The sequence below is a fragment of the Anarrhichthys ocellatus genome, unplaced genomic scaffold (genome assembly GCF_004355925.1).
Source record: "Anarrhichthys ocellatus isolate YVR2014 unplaced genomic scaffold, GSC_Weel_1.0 scaffold86, whole genome shotgun sequence".
Lineage (NCBI taxonomy): Eukaryota > Metazoa > Chordata > Actinopteri > Perciformes > Anarhichadidae > Anarrhichthys > Anarrhichthys ocellatus.
Window position 1 is genome coordinate 958,157 of NW_022280116.1, and position 16,567 is coordinate 974,723.

At 42.0% G+C, this 16,567-nt stretch overlaps 1 protein-coding gene across 1 annotated transcript in view; it reads left to right on the forward strand.

Moving 5' to 3' along the window:
* tmeff2a (transmembrane protein with EGF-like and two follistatin-like domains 2a) overlaps window positions 1-16,567 on the forward strand; it is a 105,087-nt gene that overhangs the window by 26,634 nt on the left and 61,886 nt on the right. The window contains exon 3 of the mRNA XM_031875046.1: window positions 15,554-15,683. Within this exon, the coding sequence (XP_031730906.1) occupies window positions 15,554-15,683 (130 nt within the window). The remainder of the gene's footprint in view (window positions 1-15,553; window positions 15,684-16,567) is intronic.

Sequence of the window (16,567 nt, forward strand, 5' to 3'; positions counted from 1 at the left end):
TAAGCGAATGAAAAAGAGGTTATCCTTCCACCCGAACCGCTGCAGCAAAATGAAAAGAAAAAAAAATGTAATAAAGATGTCAATCAACCGCAGTCTGCACACGCCCACACAGTCCTCCGAAGAGGTCTAATCAGACACGATAAGTGAAAACGCCTTTGACGCTGCACTCCTTTGGAGAAGATAACGCTAATCCACTCATTGGTGCAAATAACAAAAGCAAAAAGCCTCCGACTATCTGTGCGCACTGCACCGCTAAGCATTGTGCATCAAGAGGTTTTGATGGTGGGAATCATACGGGGAAGAGTGCTGACTGAGACGTACAGTATCATGAGCATATATACCTCACGGCTAATCAAGACTTCTCCTTCAGTAATATGTGAAACGCACATCAAACATTCATGTTGAAGGTTTTTTACGCCGAGGGTAAGAATCAATAGGGACGTGTTAAATGTCAGACCGCTAATTGTTTCGGTCAGAGCGGCGTGCGATTAACGGTGTGAAGTGACAGAAAAGCCACGATTTAATTACATTTCTTTTGGAAAAATCCCTCAATTGCCTTTTAAAATGGAACACTGAATAAATCTTAGGAGTTAACAGCTAATTGACTCACAACTAACTGCCATTTTCTGCAAAAGTGGTTACTTTGCTCCAAGGTGTGGCTAACTGTGGGTTCAGTTGCATTAAGTAGAAAAGGTAAAAGAATGTGGAGTAGGATCCAGCCTGTGAAACAAACCCCTGCAGAGTACAGACATCGGCTCCACTTGCTGCGTGAACAGCGTTGTTGTAGGTAACTATTGATTCTTTATCGACGCCATAATGCTTCCATTTTCTTTTGGCTGCTCTGCTGCTCTTTAAAAAAAAAAGAGAAAAAATAATTTGAAAACCTGAAGGATCGCAGTGATATTACCACGTAATGACTGTTTTGGCCTGAGTGGAGCAATACCGTCAGGTGTGCTTGTGAAGGTGCTGTCGAAAGCATCGATCATTCGGTGTGCAGATTTTCCCAGCATGAGCGGGCGAGAATGAGAACAGAGAACCTCAGTCCTCCCAGACTAATGTTTTTAAAACTGCAGAAAAAACTGTGTGTGTTGGGATTAAATGAAAATACAGTTTAACAATTACAGAGTAATGGGAATACATTGTTAACATCAACCACTAGTTGTTCTGGTTCAGTGAATATCCATGGCTTAGTCCAGGAACCTGAGGATTTCTAGGCCAAAGAGAAAGATCATCTGACGGATAAATACTGCGAATGAAATATGGCGCGCTATAAAAATAAAGGTTAAAAGGATTAATTGAATAATTATGTGAAATAAGTCATGTGAACTGCTGCACAGCTATTTCCCTCAGGATAAACACGGTATTTCGGTATCACGGTATCTCATCTATATCTTTATTTGATCTGATCTTACATCAGTTTTTCTCCTGTTCAGACATCAGCGTATCGATTAGGTAATCCGCCACAATGATTCCCACAATCATCACCATTGGAAATTCCCTTGTACAAATGTATTTTCATGAGTTGAAACTATAACTTTATTTTCAAACTAAAATTTAAAAAAACAGCAAAAACCCTGTTTCTGCTGCGATTTGGACTATTCCACATCACCCCTAGCAGTGGTAGTAATGGACTGAACCGCCTTTCATGATTTAAACCTATGATTCAAGCTAAAGGTGCCGCGTTAGTTAGCTCTTGTTTGTGGACATGTACATGCATGCATAAAACTTTAAGTTGGTATTCATCATTGTCGTTAATTTTGTTAAATGTTTCTATTGTTAGGTCCCAAATATTGCAGTTATTACTAAAATGCAAGTTTAGCAGCGTTAGCGCTACCGTTATGCAGTTTAAAGCTAGCTGTGTGTGGTTGTGTTAATATAACGTTACTGTCATAGCTACTGGACTAATGTGTGTTGTAAATATTGAGTGTTCATATCGAGGGTTATAACTTGTCCAATGTTGCCTTTTGCACCACATTGATAATTATTGCATCAGTATTTTTCCATACTTGTCCTGCCCGGATATTTAGCCCATAGAGGGCAGCATGAACCAGCTAATCGTATCATCACCGTTATTTTTTTGGTGGATCGTTCCAAATACTACTGCACATGTTCGTGACACATGAATTTAGCACAAAGTTCTGGACAGTTTTGTTGGAAAACACCGTGGACAGTGATGTCTTCAATATGCACCTTTTATAACAGAAGACAGGAATATCTAGCTGTCTTTACACAGCGTCTTTAATGCAGTTTTGTTGACAATTTAGGCGCCTCTCTTTTGTCAGCTCTCTAAGGCAGCTAAGTGACTGGTATATTAGCTTCCTTCTTGCTCCATCTATATATTATTTGTTTCTGTGGATACATGCGTTTGTCTGTCTCTACCTTTTTCTCTGTCTGTCTGACCCTCTGTTGCTGATTTGATTTTCCGTGTAGGCTCTCGTCTCGGTAAATCAAGAGATTTCGAGCACCGGTTGTAAACAGTGTTTCAGGCCTTGTTTTCATCGACACTTTCACAACTCACGTCTCCTCTGATGTCTCTACATGATCTATTCTAATGTCTGGAAAGCTTGGCTGCTCTTGGTTCCTGGTGGGACTATAGTACTGTGGGCTCCTGAGGACACGTGTATCTTAATTGCATAAAGGAAACTTACCTTGTTCTCCTGTCGGAAACCTAATTATGAATGAAACGGATTGAGTTTCAGTAATTTCTCATGTCTTTGGTTAGCCACTTAATTAATACTTTCCTCACTCTAATTGTACAAGGTGTATGGCTACTCTTTATGTTTGAGGCTCTGCAGTGATGATTGATGAGTCCAAAAGGACATTAGCATGTAGTATACAGTGGATCCATAGAAGTCTATTGCTTCTTAACGCTTTGTTATATTGCACCGCTTCTACCTCAATTTATCACAAATTGGCAGTTTTCTATACGTCTTCGTCTGTCTGTGGCCTCCTCATACAGCCAGAGCTAGTGTGTATGACCCACCATACATCTTCTATTTGGAGCAGATTTGTTTGTTTTTTTCCAAAAAAGAATACAGAGCAAGAGAAAACAAGCCTGAAATTGTATTTTGAATTTTAAACAAGTGCTCTATGAGAAGATTATTGCAAAAGCATCAAACAATAAAAATCTGAGCATGATGGCTGTGGAGGCTCGGCCTCGTCTTCCTTTAGACTTCAAGTAATTACTAACTGGTAAATGAAAAATGGTGTTTTATAGACTCAAAAGGAACGATGTAGTGCAGAGCTGAAAAGCTGACGTTAGGTTGCATTGACTTGCATTATGATGCATTCAAGCTTATTCAGTAGAAAATAAGTATTAGGCAAAACTTATTTATGACTCTATCATGACGTGTTCGAATGTAATTTTATAAAGTGGAGTTTTTGGAGAGAAACATGAATAAATACAATTGTTTGAAGGATATGTTTGCACAGCAATATAAGGTAGATATTAGAGATGGGATTATCATCCCTTTAACTTCTTAACACTCGCTCTTATAATACATAATTAAAATGACTAATGCCAAGAGTTTTTATTCAAAGCAAGTATTTAAATAAAAATACAATCATTCATTTCAATTGAATTGAATTTGAATTGAGTGTTTTGTGCATATAACCACTATCGATGACAATAAGTAAAATGATAATATTTAGAATATTTGAAGGTTTACAATAACTTCGGGACGGCTTCAATTATTTTTCGTGACGATTCCGGGACAGAGGGGATAAAAGTTAGTCTGGAACCTTGCTCTTCGAAAGAAAATTGTAACTGGTAAATATTCGAATCGGGAGGTCAGACTTAAAAAAAATATATAATAATAAACTTTGCAGTTGGTGTGTCTCCAACTCAGACTAAAGGAAGGATTTGAAGGCCATGTAATAAATTATTGCACAGCACCTTAGCTCTCAGCTGGGATCAGTGGATTCCATCGTCTTGAAACACTTTTCTTTGCCCTCAGAAAATGTCAACGCGGTCCTTGAAATTCATTCTATATGCCACACATGCTGATGAAGGGATCGCGGTGTAGTGAAGTGTTTCAAACCCCTGTCTTATGTTGGGGTGGTGCTTGAGATGCTTGCACAGAAAGGTTCCCGAGAGTGTCCTTCAGCGGAATGAAATCCCCTTTTTCAGCAGTTCTGAGCCACTGACTCTGTAGTTAGAAGGATACTCAACAGGCCCACATATGCGCACTCATTCTCTGGAGATGTGAGCATTCCAGTAAAAGTTGTTGAGCTGGCCTTCTTGTACAAGTTGCAGTTGCATCATCTAGACTGTTTGTTTCTATTTCGTTGGCTCCTTAATGGTTGTGTCCCACCTTTCAATTGTTTGGTCACATGAAGGGCTGTCCCAAACTAGTCACGGGGGAGTGGACGCAACTAGAGAAGAAGAACCGGACCAATACCGGGTTTCTGAAGCCCATACCGATATTTATATTGATTCTAAAAATGACAAACGACAACAATTTGTATTCGTTTTTGATGAGCACTTTTAAGGATGAATTTTGCTTATATGTACGAAGCAGGAAGTTTAAAAAGAAAGTCAAAAACAATACTAATAGCAATTATGCCCATAAATAGTGTTTTATGTTTCATAGTTTTATGTGGTGATCTTCACTGGAAATCAAATTAGAGTATCATCTGGATCTAATAACGACGACAATGGGCCTGACCTATTTAATTCAACTATATGTTTATATACCATATACATTATATGCTGGAATTTTTAATTCCTGTCTAAGTCTTGATCAATTTGTTGCTGCATTTAAAAAGGTTTACGCTTCAATAATTCCTGTTAATTTCAAAAAATTGTTTCCCAAGTTGCTGGTGCATGATTTATTAGTTTAATGATACATATCAACTTAGTGAATTGATTTTGTATTTATTTATTTGTTACATTTTGTTTTATAGAGTTAGGATAGCGACGTTTAAGTCCAGCCTGATGTTGCCTTACGCATAGAAGAAAGCTCCCAGTCACTTCCACACAGTGAGGCGGTAGAGACATAGTAATGTGTAGTCTTTGAGTGTTTCGAGTCGGCCATTGGGGTGACGGAGAACACTTTAGATGGTGATTAAAAGTCAGCATGGACTTTGCACATGGTTTTAAGTTGCAGGCCTGTTATTGAGATAGCTGGACCTAGTTAGACTTTAGTCTTTGCCTGAGCGTGACACACTGGTAGTGGAGGCATTCAGCCTGTATGTAAGCCCATAGCAGTAGGCTGTCCTGGGACTAAGAGTCGCTGACGGAAAAGGCCGCCGCAGTAAGTCCATTTTAGTTAAGGCCTTTCTCAGTGAATAACATCTGCCACATTGCCTGCATGTGCAACAGTCCCTCGCTGTGCACTCTAAATTTGCCCCGACCGAGCCAGTCATATCATTAGCTTGTGATATGGTCTCTGTTGATACTTGTGCAGCTGCTGTCTGAATGCAACGTCACAGGGGAGTCTGTAGACCTTGTGTTTGAGGACACAGTCAGAGTTTCTTTTCAAGAATTGTTTGTAATCTCTTGTGGGTGACAATTATCAAACTATTTACAACTTAAATTGTGTCATAACCAGAGCATCTGTACAGTGACATAATGCTTCGCTCAGCCAAGAGCCTGATGTAACATAATCTCCGAGCATTTTAATAAAATCTTTTATAAGATGTGTATAATTGATTATCTCGTAATATAGTCATAGTAACAATTTCATTCCTTTATTCATGGTAGTATATTTAAGTACAGTATTATATTTTTCGTCTGTCATACCAGCTGGATCATCACTAAAAATGTCCTGGAAAGGTCCCGGGAAATGATCCTCTAGAAAAGAGTGGGCATCCTGGAAAAGTAATTTGCATGTAAATATTTCTCATCTAATCTGCAACCGTATGATCATGAACAGCATCGCTTTACTGATGGGTCATCATGTGCAAAGCGCGAGAGAACCGACGATGACATTTGGAGATCGTCATCGGAGCGTCATTTTAAATGTTTTGGCCAATCTCCTTGAAAAAAAAAAAGTATTACATTAAATTGATAGAGGATGTCCGGCCCTAAGGGAGGACAGCAGGAGCTCATCCTCCTCTGACTCCCACCACCACTTTTCTCCGCAGTCCACATTTCAATGATTGATTTTTTTTTTCCAAAGGATGAGGAAAATATTTCATAAATGATACTGAGATTTGGGAAATGGTTTATTTCAACCAATTACTATTTTTTATGTATTTTGATCTCCCCTTTCCTCCTTAAAAATAGAGGAGCAATGCACCAGCTTGCTCTGATACACATATGTATGATGTATAACTGATGCATCTTTATAAACAGACTTCCACTTTATTCCTCTTTCCACTTCTGGAGTCACTAAAACCTTTGTCATTAGAATTGTAAATAAACCAATGGATCTTTTCGTAGCTCTCGTTTACTACTTAGCAACGTTATGTGAGTGTTTCGCACCTGGCAGCGTGCGCTTCATAATTGGCCTTGATTGGCCAACAGCAGCTTATTAGTATGGCAATGGTTTTCTGGTGGTTTGATTGGTGAATGGGGAGCTCCTGCTGGTTGACGTGGTACTCCTTAGGGTCAACATACTGGCAGCTGAGAGATGTTTAACTAACCCCTGCAGAATGTGTATTGAAAACCCCTGAGGTATAGAAAATGATGCCACGGCTGTTATTCTTTCTTTTACTAAGCCAGTTCTCAATACGTTGTGAGGACATGATATTGTCCGCATGCAGAGCACAAAGCACATATTTTTGGCATTTTGTGTCCCGCGCTAATATCATATGAAAGATTTTGTGAAATATAATTGACTTCTGAAAATGATTTCATGCAAAATTCCAATGCCAAGGACAGGCGTGAAGCGCAACATGGCATGTTCTCCCACCCCCTGCACTCGAACACCAAATGTGGCTTTTTGCCTCGCTTGTCCAAAGTACAGTAGCCTCCGTGTGCGCTTCATTGAGTCGAGCCGTGCTTTTCAAATTCCACCCATGAATTTCCAAAATCTCCACGTATTGTAACCCTTTATGTAATGATCACACACTGAAACACCTAACAGGGCTCCAGAGGCTTAGCCAGTCATCTTTATGCATCTGTGCACTGAAAAATTAGCCATGAATGCTGCACTCTGCTGCAGTGTGTTGCCGCTGCTGACTTTCCCTGCAATTAGCATAGTGCTCAGGAAGAGTACGAGTACTGTAGAGCACCTGCTGTCTTGGTGGAACACTTTGATGCAGCTGTTTGGTCATTTTCTGCCCACTTCTTCACATGTCGGGAGAGAAAGTAGAGGCAGCGCTGCTGGTTTTACTCATTTTAATGTAGGCCGACTTCACACCAACTGTGCCACATCCTGTGTTATAAAAGGAAAAAAATATAGATCATTTCAAAATACCAGATCGTACTTGGCATCAACAGGTTTGAACAGGTACTTGGAACAAAGATTGGGATCAGAAAATGTGAAGCAAACATTCAGGGGGATTGTCAGTTGGACAGCATGGCACTGAACCAGGCCAGCTTGGGTGCTGTGTCCACAGTGGAGTCGGCTATGGTGATCAAGCCAAGGCAGACAGAGTAGAGATTTCTGCCAGTATTGTGACTGTTGTCTGGGATATATTGCGGTTGTTCGTTTCTTTCCGAAAGTGAGGGTAAAATTGATCGTGGGATGAAATGATAGCTAGATCCGATGACTGCAGTAATGTGGGCGTCACGCAGGACGAAGCTCGCTTTAAAAACAAACACTTGAGTTGAGACACTTCGTCTGAAAGAGGGTTTCATCGACCATAAGGAGCCCAGGGACTTTGGAAATCTGCTCCTCTACATTGACAAACATGGCTTCGGGCAGTTCATGGTGAAGTTGTTTCCTCTGGGTGCCCACCTTGTGAAGGTATTTAAAGTCCTAGTCACCTGGCATCAGACCAATGGGGCGGACTGAGGCCACACTGCAGGGACCATCAGTCTGCAGGGACTCCTGGCCGAGGGGGAAACGCAATCGGATATCTACTTTGTTACAATCTTCATCCGGACAGATGGATTGCAAAGTAGCCTATTATGTATTATCTATAGCAAGCTATTGATGGTTGTAAAGTTGTTTTTCTGGCATTTATTATTACACTGAATCCAGCGTGGGGAGTCATAACACAATATTACTCCATTTACAAATTTGTCGCCCTTATTTAAAACTGCGCCACCTGTCGTGATTTTTGGTTCCACCACAGTAACAGCCGTAATATTGTGGTATAATTCCAGATGTGTGTTTCAACAATGCCACCAGACAGAGAAATGTAACTCGATCAGCTTTAAAGCCATGCTTAAACGTCATGCCGTTGTTCATCAATACAAGTATATTGCCGTGAGATTTTAGTGTTGTCAAAATGAATCGAAGGCAGTTACGTACGAGACAGCTGCATATTTATTAGCCGTATACACAAACCTTTTCCCTTTTTAATGATTGCTTTTCAAGCTATCAAGCTTCGTTTGTTCGCGTCTGGACTTATAGTTCAGATTTTTGACTTTGCATCTAAACCTAAACATGATTTTAAAAATATAAACTTGATTTTTATGATTACAAAACTGTAATTTCTAATGATGCACTATAGTATTCCATTCAACGTCAAATCCAATGATCGTGCAATCTTGCACAGTGGATATCTTACTTGTCTGACTAATTGTTGCATGGAATGATAATTTTTTTTGCATATGTGGAGATTGCAGGGTTTGGGTGGAGCGGAGTTCCGTTGGACGGACGGATGACTCGTTTGTTTTATCGCTCATTGATGCTGATGTGCTGTCATGTTTGCTCTCGCTGCGTTTCGCAGAGCTCTCCCCCTCAAATTGGCACGGCCCCCTTCCCTCCGCCGCACAGTCACGCACCGATGCCTGCACTCGCCTTCACTTCGCATCTCTCCTCTCCTTTGTCTCCCACTCGTAGTGTTTCCTCCCGCGCACGTCGCTTGCCTCCATCCCCTGCGCCGTTCCTCCTCCTCCCTGTCGTCGCCTTCATCCGTCCGCCTCCGTCACTTCCACTTTTTTCCACCTTTCAGTCTCTTTACCTCCTCTGCTCCCTCACCCCGCCGGCCTCCCTGCATCTCCACCTCCTCTTCAAAACCAGCTTTTTTTCTCTCTCTGCATTCCTCCCATCCTCTTCCCACCACCTGTCTTTGTTCCACCCCTGTCAGCCGGCGGTTATGTCGGACGCTCTCCGAAGTCAGCGTTGGGAGCTGCTACGGAGGCACAGCATGAATGATGATAGTGCTGCCTGTTTTGCAAGGTTGTTGTGTGTTGTTGTGACCTGGTAAGGCACGGATGCCTATTTTTTTTTTTGTGCAAAATGCTCAGACGTGTGTGTGTGTGTCTGTGCATGTGTGTGATGCACTGATCCCAGGCAGGTAGAGAGACAACAGGTCCTGGCTGCAGTCCCAAAGCGTAGCTTTTGGAACTTTGATGAAGAGAGTTGAGGGAAGGCAGATCCACAGCAGCCCCTGCAGGAGGATTATGGAAACTAAATTCTAGTGACAAAAAAAACCCCAAACAGAATGGGTGGGAAGGGATACGAAAGAATAGAAACAAACTTAATTGCATACAAGATGCAGCAAATTTGATCTCCAAAGAACATGAACGTATGCTGAAGTGCACGGACGTTCACCTCTATGGGCGGACGTGCGTTCTCTTCCATATGTCCCGTCCCTAAGCCGCTCCGGTCACACCAAAAGAGCACAAGCACATTTTCGCACGGGGGCCGTCGACACCTCTGCTGTCGCTGCGCTCTGGGTGGAAACGCCGCACGACTGTCCAGGCTTTGTCACAGCGGAGGTGCAAGGCCATGTCTGCGACTTTCGCAAAGCCCGAGGCAGCGGGCACATAAGGCCGTGCCATATGGCCCGGCCCAATGGCCCCCGCTCCCCTGTCTTCACACAATTGTGGAGGATCAAATTTTCTCATCGTCTGTCTTGTTCACCCCGCTCTCATTAACATACCCACTTCATTTTTATCTCCTTCAGAATCTTCCTTCGAATGGACCCTATCTTTCATAGAAACATCTCCGATTTCTTTTTTTTTTTGTATTTTGGCCCCTTTGTCTTGTTTTATTTACATTTAGCTGACAGTGATCCGGGGCCGACTTACAGTAGAGTGCAACAGCTGACGAAGCTTATATTAGCAGAGCGCCGACATCACACGCTGGTAGTCATCAAGGCATTCGAGGATCAAAGCTGCAGCGCCCCGACAAAGGCTATAACAAGAACGCCTCTGTCTCTAATACGGTCATGTGCTGTGTAAAGAAGTCAGTTTGAAAAGTTTTGAAATCTGTAATCTCGGCTCGCTCTCTTCCCCGCTGTCACATCAAGAGAAGTCCCCGATGAGTAAATAAGAACTTGGCAGATAAGTGTCGAGGTTTTTTTGACTAGAGCGGCTGAAAGATCAGTTGAAAGCGTCAAGTCAAGAAGTTTTATGTCTTGTCTCATTTTCTGCTTGGCAATCTGTGTCCGCCACCATACCTGACTAAGCCGCTCACTTCTGGTCCTCTTCACCTTAAGTATGAAAGAGATGTACCCAACATGCTTTAAGAGGCCCACACGACACACAGGATCCTCCTTCATACCCACGTATGAGTATTTCTGGAGGAGACTGTAATCCGCACACAGCTGCCTCCGTTTTGTACCTCCTCCGAGGGAGACGGAGGTTTTCAAATCACCCGTCCTCCCGTCACTCCTCTCCTTTCCGCAGAATGGTGAGAGGGAAAAAAAATTGGGAAAGATCAAGAGATGGGGGTGGGGGAGTTTTCACGGAAAAAGAAGGCACTCTTAAAAGACACCCGCAGGGTTCTGCCGGGCAGCTTTCCCTTCCGTTGCATCACGTCTGGCATAAAGCGAGAGTCCCCAGGTTAATAACAGCCTGAGCCAGATGGGAGAGAGTGTGAGAGTGAGGGGAAGCGAGTGGGAGACAGAGGGGAAGGATAGAGGATGGCAAAAAAAAGAGAAAAGCACGGGCCCTGTAGTAAGCTATTCCAAGCGCCTTTGTGGGGTTGCCATTTTTTCATTCTCTCCCACTCTCCTTTGAGGGGATTTTCTATTCCCCTCTCTCTCTCTCTCTCTCTCTGTCTATGTCCCCATTTATTCTTCTCATTCTTTTTTTATTTTATTTTATAATGTTCTTTTTTTTGTGCCTTGGTTTCTTCAGGCGCTGTGTTTCTTTTTTATCGTGCCAAGTTTGTTGAGCCAGGGCTCTCTCTCTCTCTGTCTGTCTGTCTGTCTGTCTGTCTGTCTGTCTGTCTGTCTCTCTCTCTCTCTCTCTGTAGCCGTCTGCGTCTCACATCTGTATTTTTCTTTACTCTCATTGCCCCTCAGTCCCCTTCTGTCTCACTCTCATTCATTTCCACTGACTTCTTCTCTCCCCCCAAGTCCAATTTCACTCATCATGTTTGCCTCTTGTCTGCTCCACAGCCATTCCTTCCTGCATCTCAATCCCTTTGATCAAGAGCCAGTGTGCAGTTTATCTTTCCCCTTCCATACTCCTCCGTTTACTCTCTTTATGTGCGTTCTGCCCCCCCCCCCCCCCCCCAAGCTGGTTAAAGACAGTGTTCGCACTTGATCGTTCTGAGGCTCCCGGGCTCCTGAATCGATGGGGCGTTATTTTTTGCGCTTCCCCCCGCGGCCAACAGACCTTGTGTGTGTGTCTGCGTGTCTCAGATGACATTCTCGCCAAGCCAGCTGAATTTGAAAAAAAGCAGTTTTTGTGTGAATACGATGTGCGTTCACGCTGCTGTTTTCAGGTCCTTTGCTTAAAGATCTCTGTCCACACTCAGACACCTAAACGATCTCAACCAACACCCGGTGAGTCTCCGTTAATTCCACGCTCAGACCCCTCCTGCCCTCTGTGATCACCTTCGGTATACCGAACTCTCAGTTTAGCTATTCTCCTTTACATATCTTTCTGTTGTCTGACCTGAACGAGCATGATAATCATATGAATATTCTTCATTTCATTTTCTGGCTGGCCTTTTTGTTTTAGAGAGAAACTGCCTTGAGGAAGGTGAGCGTTGTAACACATGCGAGCTTTGGATTGCTGAAGACAAAGGTTTAAAGTCGTCGTTAAATAAATAAAAAAAGATGTTAAAAGAAATGTCATGAAAGTTTTATGTTAACCTTGTGAACAGTAACTCCTGTACTACTGCGATGAAATGTTACTTAATGTGTTCTGACAAATGAGCATGAATCAGGCGGCAAACAATGGATCTGAAAAGGGAAGCCAAAGTGCCTAAAAAAGTACCTAAAAATTGCATTCTCTCTAATGGCCATCAGAGGGCGACTCCTCTGATTGCATAGAAGTCTATGAGAAAATGACTCTACTTCTCACTTGATTTATTACCTTAGTAAACATTGTAAACATGAGTTTATGGTCTCAATCTCTAGTTTCAAGTCTTCTTCAATACGGCATGATGTTCATTTTGTTCATTTTGATCCCATTTCCAGTAAAATAGACCATAAAGCAGGTTATGCTTTAGGCCGAGGCTATCTCGTGATTGACAGGTCGCTACCACAGCATTGTCCGGTTTGATTGTTGTCTGTGTGTTTTCAGTTCATGAAAGTTAGTTGTACCATTTTTTGATTGCCTTAAAGTGTCTTATTCAGAGTTCGGTTGTACTTAGCTCCACCCTCTTCTATCACTTCTGGTAGCAAAAAAAACAAGATGGTGACGACCAAAAACCATGATGGTCACAGTCAAAATGTCACACTTGAGGTTTCAAAACTGCAGTTGGTTTATTTACAGTCTGTGACATAAGAACAGGTCCATGACAACAGCTGTATTGTGTGATAGGCTATCATTGCTATTTAAAATGAGTGCTCATACGGTGATTTATGGGTGGCAAAGTGTGCTTCTTCACTACATCGTAGCTCCTGACTGTGACGGAGCAGGCTTACACCATCCTTTTAACAAAGCTCCCATTTTTTTCCCGTCCACACTAAAACTCAAGGCATTTTAAAATGTGTTCACATTGGCGAATGTTTTTAAGCAGCTCAGGCTTCGGGCTTAGTGTGAGCCGGGGGCCAAAATGAGAAGACAAAAATGCATTTTCACGCTGGCTTAGTGTGGACGTATCTACTACGTTGTAGTTGGGAGTGTCATGTGGCTGTAAACATTCATAGAGTGGCAATTCTTCTCCACAGTCATGTGCTTTTTGGGAGAGTCATGTAATGTTCTCTGAGGCCACAGACGGATGATTTAGCCCAGACAAAGCAGATTCCAGGTCAATCCATTAGAGATTTAAAGGGGAACAGAAGTGGAGACAAAGAGCCATGAGCTCCTTAGCCTCCTTCCTGTGGGGACTCTCAAACGAGCCCCTTGTCCTTGTGATGTCACACAGCCAAGCAGGAACACATTTTCACACATTGCTCATTTTTCAGCATTTGAATTTAATCAGGTTATGGGATGTGACTTTGGAGCAACAATTTCTCTGGACCCTCTGATAGCCATTCCTTCTTTCCAGGGAATAGAAGGGAATATTTCACAGTTGAATAATCACATGTGTTATTCCTACGGTGTTGTACAGGGGAATCGATATTAAATCAAATGAATATCTCTCCTCTATGGCCAAAAAAAAAGGAAAAGAAAACAGACTCGTCGGTGCTCGGTGCCATCAGTCATCAGAAATCTAAACTTGCTCCGAAGCCAACAAATCATGTGAGGAAATGAATGCGGTGTGTTCTTCTCTACCTTAGCAGCTATTTTGCTCAGTGCCCTTGAGCAAGTCACTTAAGCTGCTACTGCTCCAGTGGAGCAACACCAGAGGAGAGCAGCAGTAGATGCTGGCCTGTTTTCTGAAGAAATATGTTGCATGAATATTACCCATTAAAAATAATGTCTTGCAAATCTTACATAGGTAAATATTAAAAATAGAAAACATCTGTAGGTATTATTTCTCAAGAATTTCAGAGTTGGTTAATCTGCTTCGTCAGGATTGTGTGGGTCTGGTTTGATCAGATTCGTCATCAAATTCTGATTCAAATGTTGGAAGTACATAGCATCACCTTCTCCTTTGAGCATTGTCCACTTTAAACCACTGAACAAAGCAAACTGTATTAACTTTGGCAGAAATTAGTGTGTTCATGTACTCAACACCACAATGCCAAACACTCGCCTGCAAATATTTCGCGTTGAAGTTATTCATACCGGCAGAGATGCAAATTTGTCACAGTTGCAGATTTCTTTTCAACAAAAGGTTTGAATAGATTCTCTCAGGCAGAGGACCATCGACCAGGTTTCTATTGACTCATACTGTTTCCTTTGAGCGAAACACTCTGGATGAGTTTAAATTGCCTCTGGTAAACAGTGACACAGTCTATATGTCTGAGGCTTTTATTGTGAAAGGCAAGAATGGAAGAAGTCAATTTGGTCTGCGCTGCCTCTATCAAGGTTGTCTGGAGTAATCAAATTTGCCGTCTCGGTTCGGACTTCATATCCTCTGTGTTGTTGTACACTATAGTGTACGTTTTCAATATGTCTGTTACGCACAACGTGATTTATAGAATTGTCAAACAGCCAACTGTCCAGTCTGTTTCAATTTGATAAAAGTATCCTGTATCTTTGATTTTCTGCACAATTTAACTGCTGTATGTATTTGTATACAACACTGCTTTACCTTGGGGATTGGTAATTCTCATTTTATTTAAACAACATATTTCACCGTTATTATCTAGTCATATTCGAACCCATGAGGCACAAAGCACAGGTTCAACCAATAACCTTTGGCATCTTTTTCACCAAGGTTGGCTGAAAATCACAATTTCACGCTGGCAAAACAGCTTACACAATGCGTATCGGACAAAAAAACAAACGCACATCAACCATTGACTCTCACTCACACATTACTAATATCATTATTTTGTTACATTGTGTGATTGCATCATTTTATTTTGCACAATCCAATCTGGACCCAGCATGAATTCAAAAATGTTAAATTGAGGTCTTTTTAGGTCAAAATTTGAACCGTAAACATTTTTAAACCACCACTTTTGCACTGAAAGGACCTCTGATGGTGTCATAAAGGGACTTATTGTTCTGTTTTCTACTACACATTCATACCCCAACATCTGAAAAACTTAATTAGTGAGATATCTCCAAATACAGCAAGGAAATAGAAGCTTTACAAAATCGAAATAAAATGTATTAATTCCTATATCATCTTCATTTAGGGGTCTTGAATGTTCGTAACAAGTTTCAAGTTGTTGAATTTTCCTCTTGATTTCATTTCAAATGATTTAATGTATTTATACATTATCAATATGTGGATTATCTTTGCAGTTGAGAATATCCATTTGAAAAAAATGCTGCATGATGAGCAGAGAAATTGGCTCGCTAATACAAGGATAAAATCAGTCCTTCGCATTGTTTTCTGAAGTGGCATTAATGAAATGGAGTTGACCCTTACCAAGGCCTCACACACGGCATATGATTAAGCACTCAGCTGTGTCAAGTAAGTCCTTAGCCTGTCAAGACAATGGCACCTAGCTCGAATGTCTGAATATTGAATAAACATTCATCTTGATTGTAACGTTCTTACCCGTTTTCTCCTCTCCTCTCTTGCAGTGCAACAACGACTATGCCCCAGTGTGCGGCTCCAACAATCAGAACTACCAGAACGAGTGTTTCCTGCGCAGGGATGCCTGCAAGCAGCAGTCTGAAGTACTCATTATCTCAGAAGGCGCCTGTCCTGCTGGTACGTGCATTTACATTATTATGGTGCCCACGCAGACGAATAAACAAGCAAATGCTCATCACAATAGCACCCCTGCAGTGCCCACCACATGTACACCGACACATAAGACTTGAGTAAGAAGATAACACTCTGGAAGCATGCAGAGGATGTAACGCAGAAGGTGCATTTGTATCACACCTTTCGCGCAAGAAATGATGTGCTATCGTCAAGAGCATCGTCAGAAAAATGTGACGGTAATTTGAGACTCATTAAGCGTGAGCTCCGACAGTTCGATGCCTTGTGCACAGTTTATATTTGTTCCCTAGACGTCTCTGGCCAGAAGCAAACGCAGACCGTCACGATTTCCCGCCCATTCACCCATTCACTACAGGTCTCGATTAAACCGAAATAAGCATTTTTCAGCCACCCTCGGAACATCTTCCCTGGGGTGAACATCCTCACTGCAGACTTTATCTGTGTCAGGTTCAGACAACTGCAGCGGGAAAACCACCGAGTGTGGCACTGTGGGGGTTCTCAGAACACACACACCACAGTCTTTGCATCCAAATCTACCGGCCACTGAAATAGCAATAATATAACTCAAGGTAAAAATAGCTAATCGAACTTTGTTTAAACAGCAGTTCAATTTTCAGGCTTAAATGTCCTAATCATCAATAGAGATACTTGCAATGGACAGGGTTCAGTGATTGCAGAGTGATGCAGTACTTCAAAGAAATTAAAGCATGATGAAAAAACAATTTGCCAGGGGTGACAGACTGATGTAATTTCCCCAAGTTTAATGTAACAAGCACAACTTCCATGACAAGTGACAAGTGTTCTCATTGAACGGATGGAGATTTCAACATAGCCACACAATGTCCTCGCAACGAACCCAATGCCGCATT